This window comes from Dendroctonus ponderosae, unplaced genomic scaffold, assembly GCF_020466585.1.
Source record: "Dendroctonus ponderosae isolate FM_Combo_2020 unplaced genomic scaffold, Dpon_F_20191213v2 Dpon_F_20191213_2, whole genome shotgun sequence".
Classification (NCBI taxonomy): domain Eukaryota; kingdom Metazoa; phylum Arthropoda; class Insecta; order Coleoptera; family Curculionidae; genus Dendroctonus; species Dendroctonus ponderosae.
In genome coordinates, this window is record NW_026018165.1 from 5345706 (window position 1) to 5362604 (window position 16899).

Here is a 16899-nt window from a genome sequence, read left to right on the forward strand (position 1 = left end):
TTAAAAATGTTGAGGTACACATTTAAATAGTTATTTATAATTTGCTTTACCGGCTTTACACTGTTCAAAGCTCATGTCTATAAATGAACTACTCGTAAAACATAGTAAAGTTAATAAAATAAATATACCGCGATAAAAAAGTAATTCGAACTATATTATAATTCAAGCCTGCGCGCCGCGCCGATTTTAGAACTAGTAGACTTGTGATAGTATTACTTTTAATTTTTTTTTATTAAACTTTCTTTCTAATGCATATTAACCAGGTTTGTTTTTAATAGAGTTCAGAAAATGTTCAGAAAAAAAGGAAATGAAACCAAGGAAGAAAACTAAAGACATTAGAAAACAATTTCACAGACTTAGAGAGCGAACAAGCATGAAATATCAATTTCTTCTCAATTCTAAATTTCAAAAGTTTGCCAAATCCCATATAAAGCAAAAATATGTGATCTTATGTTCTTAAGCGCACAATAAATAGGACAAGATGCACACATTTTCAATAAAAATAATGCTTCTTTCTATCCAAAAGAAACAAAGATTATATAAAACATTTTAATACACAAAGGCCATCAAAGCTGATGCATTGAAAAACCCAAAGATATCAGGAGAATGGATCACGAATTCGTGAAAATATTTAATCGCTAAAATTAATATACTTAGAAAGATACTAATCTTCTATACAATATCAAAACGAACAAGCTTTAAAGAAGGTAATTTATTTGACAAGAACAAGTTTATTTTAGATTTTTCATGGTTATGGCTGTTTTGTCTTTATGTGTGGCGATAAAAGCATTAATCTCAATAAATTACTTTGAACCAGGAAACGACGGTTTCGAATTCAGAGATGTTTTCGTAAGTTATAGATTTAGTATGCAGATTTACTTATATAAATGTCCTATAAACAAAATAGGCTTTTTTCACTATAAAGCAATAATAAAAATAGACGGAAAATTCAAGCCTTAGTTTAAGGCACCCAAAAATACCTAACTGAGAACGGTTTATGTCTGATTTCTAAACATTTTAAATTACTTGTCAGTGACCCTTATTTTCGACATGTTTCTTAAAATTGTTACTTCATCTTCCAGCTTAAAAGTTTTACTTTTCAATTAGTAAGTTAGTAACAAAATGTCTCTTTTTTGCTCTTCACCATCTGTTTGCTCAATACGCGTATAAAAATGATTTGTCTTGATGAAAATCTGAAAGCTTCATCCACTTTATTTGCTTACGATGTACGAAGTGGACTTTCCTAGCCGAGTTGCCCTTGCAATTTTGAATAATTTTGGTTGATCAACACAATTTTTTGGCCTATTATGTGCTAACTGCTGGACTTTGAGTAGTAGCTAATCCTCGATTGTCGTTCAACTTAGAAAATGTAGAAACGGTTCCCTGAATATTCTTCTTTGCATAAATATCAGCTCTCACTATTGGTCAGAAAAATAAGGAGACATCAAACATTCATATCTTCATATTGCATTTATAGAGTATTTCTGGAATTTTATCATTTTGCATATTATATTTGTCTTTGGCAGAGAAACCCTGATAGGTCGATATCCCTTTCTGCATAAGAAATAAATATTTTTACTACTACTACTACCTATTTGTCTTTAGTTTTACCTATACCAAACTGTTGTGGCCTGAATTGTTAGGACATAGGACATTTTTTACTTTAAAATATTAAAATTGCACTCTCAGGGGGAGACACCCTGTACTACAGAAATCATTGCACCAAACTGACTATAAGAAAAAAACAAGGACTGATTGGGTGTTTTACTGAACTGGAACAAAATAATTCGAATTGTATTGTAAAATGTTCACCTTACTATGTAACATTTTACGATTTTTCTGAACTAATAATATAGAATCCACATTATTCGAGCAAATAAAAGCAATATTCAACTGCGTTCCCTTTTTATGGTATAAAAGTTTACATCCGCACGACTTTTGCTTACAGTTGCAAAAAAATTACTAATATGTATATTTAACAGTGCTCATGGAGAGCAAGACGTAAGTGACTGCTTCATTTGAAAAAATCAAGGACAATAACTACAATTTACAATTTTAAAAATAGATATTACAGATTTTTTACACATACACAATTAGTTTTAGTATATTTTGAGCAGGCGAAACATGCACAAATAAAACAAGTTCATGCCTATACTTATTAAATGGTACGAAGGTCCTGTAACATGCAATCAATTGCATGCAAAGTTTCAGCGTAAAAAATGAATACAAATGCAACGGCTAATTTATATAAACGTGACCTCAAAAAATACCTAAAAGCTCTTTTGGAAGAAGTTAAGCGAATGCCAGTAATCTGCTGCGAGAGATCAACATTTTCTACTTTTTTTAAAGCGGAGTTATAATACTAAGTATTTATACTAAGCAAATAACCGATGAAATTACTAAAATTGTTGTCAGGTAAACCCATTTATTTTGCGTCGCCTTTCCTGTTCTTTGATATTTTAAATTGCGTTTCTAAATATAGAGGCAAATTCTACAAAAAGTAGTAGCAGGTTTTGCTCTATTTCTGTTGGGCTTCCCAACTTGGGAATAAATATATGTTAATCAAAGCTTCTGTAAAACTATGATGCATTTGATAAATTTGAAAAAAACAGTGAAGAATTAGCAAATGGAGAATAGCAAGTCGACCTCAATAATACTGAACAATAATTTAATTTTAGCAATGGTGAATGTGAAAATCATTAACAAGACTGAAATTTTGCAGGCGAACAACAATTTTACAGCTACTTTTCTTAAGACAAAGACACCGGCCCCGCATTCACCAGATGAACTGGCGAAGACACTGGAGAACTTTCAATTGTGAGAAAATGTTATTAATATTTCTATATAAAACTTATTTTAACAGCGACGAAATATAACTAATATAATAGTAGAATATGCTAATCCTGCCACGTAAATAACTCTCAAGTTACAATCTAATATAGAACTTCAAACTTTTTATAAAAAATCAATTTATGGTTTGCATTTTTTTTTTCGATTTTAGTAAACAGTGGTTTGTAGTAATACGAAAGAAAATTTGCCAAAATTAAAAAGAACATATATTTTTCATAAATTATATATTCACAAATAAGCGGCCAGTTCACTAATATAAGATTCACTGCAAAAAGATAGTAGGATTAAGTGTTCATTACAGGCTGTCGCAGCTTTAATTTTACTGGTATTAAAGTAAATGTTGCACAGTGAAAATTTAATACTGCGTTTAAATTCCCACAATTTTTCATCCACCTATAAACGTATTTATAAAATGTAGGTACTATGTACATAAAGAATTGTTTATTTTAAATGTTCCTTTCAAAAAAATTTGACCTAATTAGAATTTTACTAAGAACAGGGAGGGAGCCTAAGGAGGGACACTAATAAAAAGAGAAAGTGTCAACTTCAAAAGAAAGCAAAGCAGCGTACAAATATATGTTAATTATTAAAAGTTGAATAAAAAAAATTGAATCCCAAGTAATTTGAAAAAAAAACCATATGAAACCGATACAAAATATAAAAATCTACTAACATTAGAGAGTTAGTGGCTTCTAATATCCAACAGCTGTTAGTTATGATAATGAAACAGAACGCTCAAAATGTAATAACCTTATTCAGGTTTTTTCACAAGCTTTAATCATGAATTATGACTGCGATTTTATAATCGAAAAGTAGACTTAGTTTGCAGGAAGAAGTATAGTATGCAAAGAATTAAGACCGAAAAAAATATTTGTAGCGCTTGAAAATTTTTATTTTTATATTACTCTTATTCGAAGTATTGATTACCAATTGGAAAAATTCGTAATTGTTTCAAGTGTTAACCGTTTTGCAGAAAATCGGTCAACATTTTTTATATCACATTTTTAAGAAGTTGCTTTACCAATGTTTAGTTCCAGTTCCTTGAACACACTCGCAGAATGATTTTGAATCAGAATTTTTTAATGAAACAACACAAATAATGTTGACCTTATACTCAAAAACAATAATTAACTTAACCAAAGTGTGCTTAAAAAGGGCTCTCATGCTAATGTCGGATATTTTTAAATTCTAATGTAAGTCTGCTATTCGATTATGACAACGCAATTAAACCACATTTTTTAATAGTTAGACGCCAAACCATAAGTATGTGCTTTAAGACAAATGCGCTCTGTATCGACCTGCATTTCTTTTGCAAACATGTTAAACAAAAAAAATATTAAAATTTCCTCAATATCTCAATATCTCCAATATCAGAACCTAATACAATATATTAGGTCCTACTAGAATATTTTTATTTTAAACGTTTCTTTTCCAATTAAACAGTTTTATGGTAAATAGAGCAGCGAAACTTAAATTTTCAAATTGATTTCAGGACCATGTCTTGTTTTATTATTGTTTAAAGATACATTTGAAAAGATGCATTATATCTGCATTTTTTTTGTAACGGTGAGTGAATGGCAACACTCCGATCGGAAATTAAGTGCCGGTTAGCCCAAGTGCTCAGGATCAATAAAGCTGAAAGCTCACATTTGAATAATCCACACAGCATTTTCAACCTGGACAAAATAACAGTTTCCTTCAGATTAGTTTTACAACTTATATCCGCAATTTGCATACAGTTATATTCTTTGATGTCCGCTTGAACTGATTGTTGCTGCTTTTGTGTTTTAATTAATTTCAATTATACATCACAGGCTGAAGTGAGATGAAGCATTATTTTGCACTAAATTTAGTTCCTGCAAAACACTAAATATAGAACACAACACTGGCAATAGTGCCTTGATATCGTCGGGTATAGGTTTAATCAAGTTGTAATGTTTAATAAGTAACTTATTCTGACATTGGGTTAAGACCTCTAAAAGTATGTCGCATTAAATATAAACTCAACTATCAATTCCAATGCGATTTCCCAGTTTTTTCTTCCGGTTATGTTAAGAAAATTAAATCAGGATTATTTCTAGCCAGTCACTACATATAACTGTAAGTGCAATTAATCAATAACGTTTTGATCATTTGTTAATTATTGGTACCCACAAGCCTTGTAACCATAAAATTGTTTAATTGCCTGACGGGAAAAGAGGTATTAATGTATGGAATTGGCTGATCTTTGTTAAGTGGAACAATACCAGAATGACGTTCAGCAGAATTCATGAATATAATTGAAAACATTCATTGCGTGGCGCCAAAGAAATAAGCGTGTTTTATTGCTTGCAAGTATTTTAACAGGAAATTTTACAGTATGTAGTAGTACCTACCTGAAACTCTCGGAACTGAAGCCATCATCTTTTTGGCACTGTGAACAACTGCAAAAGGAATATTGGGAATATTCTGATGTAAACTCGCTGGCTGTGTCTTTGTCCACATTTCTTCTCTTGAGCCGCGTCAAAGTTCGAGTTTTTGAAGTAACAATAATTGCCCATGTTCGATGTAGGAAAAACAACACTTTGCTGCTTCGTTCTGTGGTACCTGTTTGTTCCAATTGAACACATCTGCGGGTACTTATTGCTGATCCCATTTTGGAGCAATTCCAACGATTTAGTTACATAGTTGTAGCAATCATTTGAAGAGCTAAAATCGAAAAAAACACAATAATGAAAATGTATTGCCAATTGTAGAAAGCAATAGCGTTTCCAAAAATTATTGCGGACTAATGTTCTCATGTAAATCCATTATTTATCTGATTTTTCATATTTAAATTAGTATTTTTACTGCAAGATTTTTCACAGCATTTAAATGACATTCGTTTCCAATTTTCTGCAGCTCAATGTCCGTAGTGTATTCAATAATTAATAGGAAACTAAATTTCATGGTCATTGACTTTGAATAATTCTATGAATACATTAATTGCATTGTTTCTGTTCTACAGGAAAGTCTAGAGAATTTAAGTTTCTAACCGCAAATTATGGGTGTATCTATTAAAATGTGGTAAACAGTACAATTTTGTCAAATTGTCTTAGTTTTTCTTTAAAAATTAAAATTTAAATATCCAGTGATTACAGTGTTAATGGAAATTTGAAATTAAATTCTTATAAAATAAGATATAGTATCGTTTCTGCTATGATCAGGATTAACTATAAAGGACGTCATAGCTGAAACGAGAATTTAGTCATTAGATGTTTGGGCAGAAGTCAGTCATAAGAATTGAGTCTTGAGATGTTCTAATGTTCGGTTGCAAGTAAAATATGTACTGTTTGTATTAATTTGGAAATAAATTGGTTTTGAAAACAAAATTTTTAAATCAATCAATAGATTTTTAGTCAAGCATACGGGATGAAACAATAACAAAAATAAAATTTTATTTCTTTAAAAAGACTTTTTAAATGTGTCAATATAAAAGATTGAGCATTTGAGAAAACATTTCATTCTTTTCAACATTTCTTTAGTGGTTGTATGGTACCTAATGTATATTATCTGCGATATATTAAGGCATTTTTCACGTAGAACGGATCAAAATCTGCCCAAATGTCATGCAAAAAATACATAATCTGCTCAAAAAAATAAACGTTACACGGCCAAATTTGCCCTCACTTTGAAACTTGGATAAATTATGACTTCTGCGAGCTATTTGATTTCTGTATATTGGTTACATAGATATGATTATTTTTGCATAACGATTCCTATATCTATCTAAAGCGGTTTTCGAAATATTAAATAAAATTCATTATTTTTAATCAAAACGTAGCCCTAAGGAATCTTGTATTACAACGCGATTGCAATACCTGGAAATTAAAAATTTTGGTACTGGATTAGAAAAACCCTATGCTTGAGCCCGGCCTACAGCAATTTGTTTCAAATTATACAGGATGTCTTAAAAATACTGACCTTTCGGCTAGAGATAAAAATTGCTCCAATTACATTTTTTCAACTTGAACACCCTGTATATTAGTTCAGTTGAGAACATGCAGTTGTAATTTGGCTCCTCCAACGGTCAATCTTGACACAGTCAAGCATAGATCATCTTAAACTGTTCAGAATTAACGAATTCGAAAATCGGTCGAAGAAGAAAAATGTTATCACTGCAAGACCAAAATGTAAATTTTTTTATATCACCCCGTAAATAAAAAAGATAGGAAAAAAAAATGAGAAACAGTTTTGAGATATGAGGTCTGTCTTTATGCCTTTGATGTTGAATTCCAAAAAATATATTTTTTGCTCAATTGGGAGCATGCCAAACTTTCACAAATTTTGCATTGCTACATTTGCCACTCTGTAGAAACTTTATCTGAAGCACTAATTTTTTGTAAATCAAATACCTCGCAGCAGTTAGGATTTATCATGTTCCAAAGTTAGGGAAAATTTGACCGTGTTTTTTTTGTTAGCCTGTTGACAACGTTTATTTTGTTGAGCAGTTTATATAAGATGATGCAAAATTAGGTTGCACAATTGGAACTGCAAATTATACATACAAAAGTAAATTTTCATATAAATATGGATACAAAACCCTTCGCCTATGATATATATTTATCGATCAGTCTTGTCTTTATTGCTAAGTACATACTAATTTCGACTTCAATGTTATTTTGGCAATAGCTTTTTCAATTAATTTTGAGTTGTATTAATTTTGTAATTACGAATTGTTTTTTTCGATATTTTTTGCTTTCCAATTATAATTTTTATTGTAAATTGCAAAAATTGAATTTCGATGTTGAGATCAGTAAGTATCTAATAACCACAAGAAGCTCTAGAATCTAGATAAATAAATGAAAAAAATTTAAACTTTGTATGGGACCTCATATGGAACACGATTTAAAAGTACCGAACACAAAATTCAGACTGGGATTCTCGTTGCGGAAAATAAATCTTCAGTTTCATTGAAAGAGAATTATCATTACACATTAAATTTCTTAAGAACTTGTCTCTAATAATTTTTTTTTTAACAACTCCTCTGATATATTGTTTGGCGACTGGTTCATGTCCATCATATGTTCATAGAATCGCTGCTTTGCGACAATTTTCAATTGCGCCGTCAAAGTTACAATATAAATCGGACATTTAATCGAGGTCTTATTGGGCGTTAATCAAGATATAACTCCTTTATATGAAGATAAATATTTTTATACAGGATATGTTTGACCAATTATAACCTTTGAAAATTATAACAATAACATTGTTTCCCAATGTTATTATTAAGAGAATAGTAGTAGTCAATGGAAGGAATCTGCCGATGCAGAAAAATTAAGAATGAATGCGTTGTTACCCAAATAGTGTCATAAATACTATGGTGGCTTTCACCTTCTTAGATAAGAGCGAAAACTATAATTAAATTACTTTAAATCTACAGCAACTGTATATTTCTTTAGTGGTTATTATTTATACAGTGCGCACTTGCTTTCTTCACTTACCAATTATTTATATTTTCTATAGCAGAAAATCGTATTAGCTTTTTATGGGTTTAATCATTAATACAATTGTAATATTTTTTGACCTGCAGTCTATACAAAAGCTAGTACATTTACTGGAAATTTTGTACATAACTAGTGATTTAATATTTGAAAGTTTGATAGATATTTTCTATTTTTTAATAATTACCTGATTGTAATTACCGCAAATGGGCGATGCTCTCAGGTCATATATAAAATGCAAGAAGGCTAATTCAGGATTATTATACAAGGGGAAAGCTATTCACATGATAATGCTAAATACTTTTTTCCGATTATATTATAAACCCACGCAAGCAGTTTAACATGATACCGGAAAATTAATTAATGCTACTTGGTTTGAATGCGATACAGTCTACTAGTCCCGTCAATATTGAGGAGTCTTGCATTATCCGTTTTGTCAATGAAGAAAGTACGACAAATATCTATGACTATAGGCATTGATAAATTCATATGATTGAACGAATTGAATTTTGAACTCAAACGTGAACTGTGGCAACTTTTAATTAATGCCTTTAGATGGTTCAGGTTTTGATTAATAAGCAAACTGGAAGCGAAATCTGAAGAATCCCAAAAATCCCGAAGAAAATTCGTATTCACTGAAGGAATGGCGAAATATATTGCTGATTACATCTTGCAAAACTGCGCTTTAGTAACTAAACAATTAGCGCAAACCAAACATTTTTATGTATTGTTTTCTTTTCATCTTACTATTCTTCCTGGAATGTATGCTTTTGGTTTCCACTCACTAGATTTACATATGCATGCATGTTTGTTCTAGTAATTCACTTATATCAACAAACAAATCAAGCAATGTCTATTTCTCAAGCCTCCTTGTGCTCTTCTAAACTGCTGCAACGCACCTACGCATCATTTGTGTCCAATTAGAGGTTCATAAATAAGTTATGACTGCTCTTAGTAAGGTAACTTTTTTTAATAAGCAAATGCGGTTTTGTGGTCTCCAAAGGTCATTGTTCCGTAGTATTAATATGTTTTTATATAGATATGTAGGTTAAAAACTATACCTACAAGTGCTGCGGCAAACATACATTTTATTCAAACGGAGTAACAATTTTTTACTATAAATCTTTACCAATGGATCATATTTGTCAAATTTCAATTGAAAATAATCAAACGTCTGTAAATACAGTGTAAGGAAATAGCTTTAAATTACTAAGAATTATTTGGAATTATTTGCTTCAACCAAATTTGTATGTTGAAAATTTGGTCACATTTTCTATGGGTTACCGCAGCAGAAAAGCTTACTGGGGTTAGTATTTTTACAATTAAAACACTTCGACCAACTGAGAAATACTTCATAATTAATTTAAGTAGATCGATCCACAGCCGTAATTTTTCTGAATTGTTGAATTTTTTTAATGGTATTTCAATGTAAAAAGCACTTCAAATACTTCACAAATTGAAATAACTTTCTGCTGGACGGAATGCAGGCCTGTGATATTTCTACCAAAGGCCGCTCTTCTTTTAAATTTAAAGCTTACAAATTGAAATATTTAATACGTATTTCCAATATTTGAAAACAGATGCAAAGTATTCCATCCTTTAAGTGAACTTTTGTACAAATAACAACCGTTCTTAAACAACATACATAAAGGCATTTTGATGATGTAATATAATAACGCGTGGCTTCCGCATTAGCCTTTCAAGTACTGCAATTCAGAGCATAGCGGTTTAGCAAAAGCATTTATACAAAAAGAGAATAGAGAAATGGTAGAAAGGTATTAAATTGCACCCATATTGAAACTATAGAGTCTTGGGAAAATGTTACCGCAATGAATGCAATAGTTCAGAGGATTAGTTGGTTATTTCTTATTGGTTTATTGGACGCTGTAGGCAGTGAATGGCTCTAACGTGCTGAAGGAAAGGCTGAAATTAAAAATATCGATATTAAGGAAATTGTTTCATTGCATGAATTGCATTTATAGTCATAATACATATGCGGACCTGTTCCATAAAAATGACTTGGTCATAGATGTATAACTCTTATTTTTGCCACAGTGTGACGAAGACTTAAAATAAAAAAACTGATTCAACAGTACCTATAAATGTGTGTCGTACTGACCAATAAAATTGACTTTACATATTTTGTTTAATTTATCTAAACGGAAAATCTGTGAATGCAGCATTTTACAGGAAGCACGACAATCTCAAGAATTGAAAAATGGAGTATTTTATTTCTTGTTTCAAATTATTAGTTACTACATTACGTGGTTTATTTTTATACCAACATACTCACGGATTCACTATTTGCCTAAAAGGAATGGATGCCGTTGCCTCAAATAACGTAAGCCCAACTTATAAGTAAATTAATAGAAAATGTAATTAATATTCATCATTACAATCTCTCAATATTGCAAAGTCATTAATTAGTTGAAAATCTCCCTTTAGGAGAAAAGTACCTACGCCAACAATTTTGCCATCATGTGCTGATGATCCTAGACTAATTTATTTGATATTCGTAATTAAGTAGTGCCGGAGACAAACTGAATTTTACTTAAATTAACTTTTGATAATTCTCAAAAGTTTGCCTGCTGAAAATTCTGGTCTTGCTCCCGAGGAGAATTGCTTCTTAAATGTATTATTCAAATTATGATGACATTTTTATTCGTTACCACACAATATGGGCCGCGGTTCAGTATCGTAATAAATTTTCATTTAATTTATGGTTTTTGTCAGTTTAAAATGAGATAAGAGAAGGTGTCTGACAGTTTTTTGTGGGCTGGGCTTTGAAAGCTTATTATCCCATAGCCGTACCTAACTTATCTTTTTATACAAACGTACTAACTATTAAGTTATATGTGAAATGTTGTTAAAAGACACAAAATAGGCGGATATGGTATGTTTTCTAATCTCATGAATTATAGCTGTACCATTTCCAAGAAAAAACTGTTTTGAAGAAAAATTCCTTTGCAGGAAATGTTTTTTTTATTTTTTTTTATTTTTTTTGTGTAATACATAGTGGAAATTAAAGGAAATAGTCTATGTAGACTCTTTTCGCTGGAAGTATTTTTTAATGTTTGTACTGTACCGAAATAATTGATTCCTTGGTCATAGCTCGACTAAAAATATCTTTTATATGTGATGGTAAATCTCTGGTTAAAAAATGATTTGCGACTCTTTTTTTTTAATCAAATTACAAAAAAGTTAACTTAGCACTAAAGAAAAATCCTGTGAGACTCCCCTTAAAATAAATAGTTTTAATTAACGTTACAGATACGTATTACACAACGAAATGGAATAACACGTTAAAGTATAGGAACTAACTATTTTAACAAATTAACTTATAGCTAACTTTTTTCAATTTGATTTAAGGCTCTCAATAGATTATTTTTAACTCGTCAAATTTTCAGGCCGAATATGTAATATCCAAGAAACTGTTGTTTAATTATATGAACAATTACACTATAATGAAGCAATCAACTTACAAAATACGGTCTTACACACATAAAAACAAATATCTAGCTGAATTTAATTAGATTAGCATGTTAACTACTAATAAATGTTCACATTTATCTTATTTCGTACTCGATTCAAAAATCGGATCCATTTCTATAACGACAAACTATAAGAACAGCAGATCTTGTGGATGTAGTATATCTAGTATATGTATAATATCTATATGTGCCTAATTTAAAAAAAAAAATATTTTAACTACTGCAAAGAAATTAACTCTATAGATTATTTCTTGCACACGACATATTATGCAAATTTTAATTAACTAAAATTATACTTAGCTTTCCAAATGTAGTTTCTGAGCTGAAAATAGTTCAAAACGTAAAAATATGTCTATTAACAGAATACAGAAGAAGGAATTTAATATTCTAAAAAAATCGTTTATTTATTCGAATTTGTATATTTCTCGTAATGTTTTCCTCAACGCAACTTGGCTTATTAGAAATGACCGCTTGATTCCAATTTAATAACAGCCAGGCCTTTCACATACGACTTTCAAATACAAATTGATTTATCGCACTGGATTTTTATGGGATTATGGGAACCTTTTTCGTAGGCCAAATAACCGCTAGTAGCACCATAGATGTGATAATATTAACAGCATTAACATTTTGGCATAATTTACATTTTAAATAGCGGAGATAACTGGATTTTAAGAACTTTGGTCACTAGGTTATTATTGTTGCAGAAGCGAACAGTATAGGATATTTTAAAATATGTATGAAGGCCATCTCTGAATGCTTATTAGATTCGATATTAGGCTATTTATACTTTACGAAATGTAGTTCTGATACTCAAATTAAACTTAAGTCGCTTTATAATCTATATTCTGCTTGAAAAAGCTGTCGGTGAATCGAATAAATATTTTTTAGTATCCGGCTTTTATTTGCTTTTATTAAGTTAATATTTTTTGTTAATTATTCTCCCCACTAGTTACAATAAAATGTATTGCATATATACTTTTTTGAGTTAAGATTTGCTTTTTCACATCAGATTTATAGAGTTGGCCAACTTGCGAGAACATGTACAGCTTCAACGTTTTTAATATTATTTTAAATCTTCAGATATAATATGATATAATCTAGTTCACGCGCACTTTTGCCGACCTAAAAACCGAATATTACAGATTTTTGAAAAACCATTTAATAAAACGTATCATAAAAGGGCACTAATGGTTCAAACGATCACCCTTTCAATTATGAAGTGAAATGTACTACTTTTATTATTTTCATATAAAAATATAATTTCCGACAAATGTAATAGCTTTCGTAACAAGTTTCTCTTTCAGATAAATGGTTGTTTTCTTCGGTTTAAACCGGATCCCAGTATATGTAAGTACAACAACAACAAAAATTTAAAAAGTTTTGAGACATTTTTTACTTATATTTCAAGATTCGTTTTGCAGCATCTTGCTGTGCAGTAGATTTGGTATTAGATTTCATAATTTTGTAGAGCTGTTGTACCAAAATATTAAAACCTCTATTTGAGGGGTTGTTCAAATAGAGGGTTTCAAGGTTCAAACAAAAGGTTCTACACCTTGTTGAATGGTTTAAAAATGTCTGTAAATTGCTTTCTAGACTTATTTTTCAATATTTTTGTTTCACTTCCGCTGGTTTCTGTAACTGAAGCTGTACAGCATTAAAAACATTTTAAAGCGTTTGATACTTTGAAGAATTTGACATGAAGAATTACAATATGCAGGGTTCCGAAAAGTTTTCTAATTACAGTAAACCAATGTGGTTTTACCACTTTTTAAGTTGAAATTTGAACTAATTACTCATCAATACATTTATAACTAAGAACATGTTTTTTTTTAATTTTTATTAAATGTTTAAACAAATTTCAAGTGGATAAAATTGCCGCTCAATATACGTATTTACCTTTTCAAATGTCACGCAATTATCCTTTTAATGTGTTCCAATCAACCAGTACTGCTCACAAATGTTACCACCCACATCCTTAGATATCAATGCACTAATACGCCCAATCAAACACTTCAATCATTGCTGGTATCAGCTGTATTATAGCGAATTGAAAAAGTTAACAAAATCGCAAAGCGGCTATGAAAGAGCGCGTTTCATCTATTAGAATGTAGTGTCTGATTTAAAATCAAAGTCTTGGAAGCGATCTATCGGTAGCAAGAGGAGGTAGCAGATTATGAAAGAACTAATGTTATTTAGTCTGGGACAGTACCAGTGCTTCTTGAAACCGCATTCGTATGGTCAATTGGCTCACTACTCCAGTTTTTTAATGTTTCTTATGGCAGGTCCTGTTAATTTCAGAAAACTCGTCGTAAAGCGTTGATCTATTGAATAAGTTATGATACAATAGTACATAAGGTAAATCGCCCGACCCATTCGAGTCCCCCCACAATACCACTACTACTACATAAGGTAAAAACCTTGTTTTATTTTTCGATTATAGAAGATTTTATTTATTGACCCTTGAGATAGTATAGCAGAGAGAGGAGCAATTTTCGTGTAATTACCCATGAACAGTTTCTTATATTAAATTTGTCAAACCCTGGTTAGCATCTGTTTAAAAATAATTTTTAAACGATAGCAAAAATTTAGTTCAACTTTTTTCTGAAATGTCGGGTTTGTTCTGAAACTGTCCATTTCCATCGGATTATTTCACTTTCAGCAAAAGCAATGAAGTTCAATTTTTTTAAATCTTTCGTGTATTTTTTGCTCAAATCAATGTTATTTGCATATCTTAGACCAAACCCTTCAAACATATTTTCTATAGCGTATTTGCCCCAGAATAGTATCGTGCACTTGGAATAACAACAAGGTTTTAATGGAGATGTGTTTGCTTCTACAACTAGCAGAGACTCAAATATGTTTTTTCTCTCTAAAATAGAGTGTCTGCAACTTAGAGTGTGTATAACTTCCAAAGTTAGCGAATTTCAACATTTTTTTTAAAGAGCAGAATATTTTAGATCTCTTGAACACTTAGACAAAATAATTTATTTAATCAAAGCTACTTGAGCAGCCAAACATTATTGACTAAACTATCAATAAACATAATCAGTTCCTTAAACTCAGCAGCAGAAGCAACCAAAAGATGATTATTTGATAATAAAAATGATATCTGGATAAGAATAAATTGAATTTTCGATACTAAAAGATATAGGATAGATTTTAGATATAGATAGGATATAGATATATATATAGATAGGATAAAAGAACTTTCGAGTCAGAACGAAGATGTTTTATAATACCAACAAATCCTCGATTACAGAAGTAAAACGTATGGCGCTATTTTAGCAAATGATCCAAAAATGTTTTGAAAAAGTGTGAATTCACAACTTATGAAATGTATTTATGCTAACAAATTTATGAAGTGTTTAAAGCACTATTCTCCACTTATAAAGCATATGATTAAAATCTGAGCACTCATTTGGATTTTCAATTACATAGACATGTCAACTCACTCACTAAGAACCTTTCAGAAAAAAGTTTAATATGAAAAAGAAACACAGAAAGATTGAAGATTTACTGTGAGCTAGGATTTAGAAACAACGGTGGTTTCAGTAAACATCTGCCTTAAATATAGATTTCAGTTAATATTAGCTATTATATGTACTTTATGTAGTGTATCCAGAAACCACATACACAAATAAAAACATAATCGACATTTTATATGATTCATCTCCTTCAAGAATTAATAGACTTATTCCAACATAGTCTCTGAGGGAAACCGAATACTATGAAATGGGTTTTGAAAGTTTTGTATTGTTCCCAGTTTAATAATTAATTTAATTGCCGCATATAATCAGTATACGAACAATTGACTACTTCCCAAGAGGATTAGGCTACCTTCATTGAAGCAAACAACTTAATTCACCGAGGGTAGCGACCGCTATGTAGATCATATTTTGTAAATCGTAGTTTTTGATGATACTAATTTACAGTACTTTATATTTCATTTATTTTATGCAAAGTACACACTAAAACTTAGTAGTTGCACTTTTATAGTTCTACCGCTCCTAGGAAATTGAAAAATATAATTGAAAAATATGAAATATACAAATAGTAAAACAAAAATATTATATGACACGCACTATTAATTTCAATCCCTTACTGAAGAGTAATAGAAAATTTAACAGAAGTTTTACTTTATCAGAGCATTTTTGTTGCTATTACTAAAATATTTTTCATGTGAAAACTATTTTTCACTTTGAGACAAGGGGTTGATTGTAGTAAAACATGCGATATTAATGTGAAGCACTCAGTATTTTTAACTTAACTCATTAAATGAATAACAACCTTTCTTTTTCATGTGAATAAAATGTTGATAAAACAATTTTTATAATTGTGATACGTTGATTGGTGAAGTTGGAAATAAAAGAACACTTTTAATTATTTTTTTCATTCTGGTCCAATATTTTTGTTCTAATAAAGAATAGCTTAAAAATAGGCTAATTATCGAGCTTATTTCTATATGTGGAATGTCGAGTATTTCATAGAAGAACCTCAATTGGATACAGTTATGAAGTTTTAACCAGTGATTAATTATTTTGAATTTAAAAGTTAAGAACAAAAATGTCAGAAAAGTAGAGAAAGGACTTCAGATTCAAACATTCTGACTATCCTGTGTGTTCGAAATATGTCCACTGAATTTCAACATGTATTTTACTTAGTTGCTTTCTTTATTCGCCGAGACAGAAAATATTAGTTTTCCATTCATCTTCTTAGTCGTAAATATCACCGGTGCAATTTATTGTTATTTCTTTTAAACCAGGCATCTTTTCCACTGTCATCGGCCAATGAATCATTAATATGATTTATATTTGCGCTGATCATAAATCCATAATATTATTTTTTTCTAGTGAAAAAGTATAACGGCAAATTTCAGGAACTAAAGCCAATTTCTGAAGACGCACCTTAAACAAACATCTTTTTTGTTCATAGCTACATACTTAAATTAATATACATTAGTTGATATATGCAATGTCAACTGGCTGCATTAGGCTCGTATAGTTTGCAGCTTTTGTATTGATGATGCATGAATTTTACACTTGAGGATGCACATTCGTTAAGCTGAGTCCGCTTACATTGTGAAAGTAGAAATG

General features: G+C 30.4%; 1 protein-coding gene across 1 annotated transcript in view; it reads right to left on the bottom strand.

The window, feature by feature from the left end:
- Positions 1-14021, bottom strand: part of LOC109538366 — a 63672-nt gene extending 49651 nt beyond the window's left edge. The window contains exons 1-2 of the mRNA XM_019905583.2: positions 13703-14021; positions 5226-5538 (exon numbers count right to left, since the gene is read on the bottom strand). Coding sequence (XP_019761142.2) covers positions 5226-5485 — 260 coding nt within the window. The 5' untranslated portion in view covers positions 5486-5538; positions 13703-14021. The remainder of the gene's footprint in view (positions 1-5225; positions 5539-13702) is intronic.
- Positions 14022-16899: the final 2878 nt, after the last annotated feature.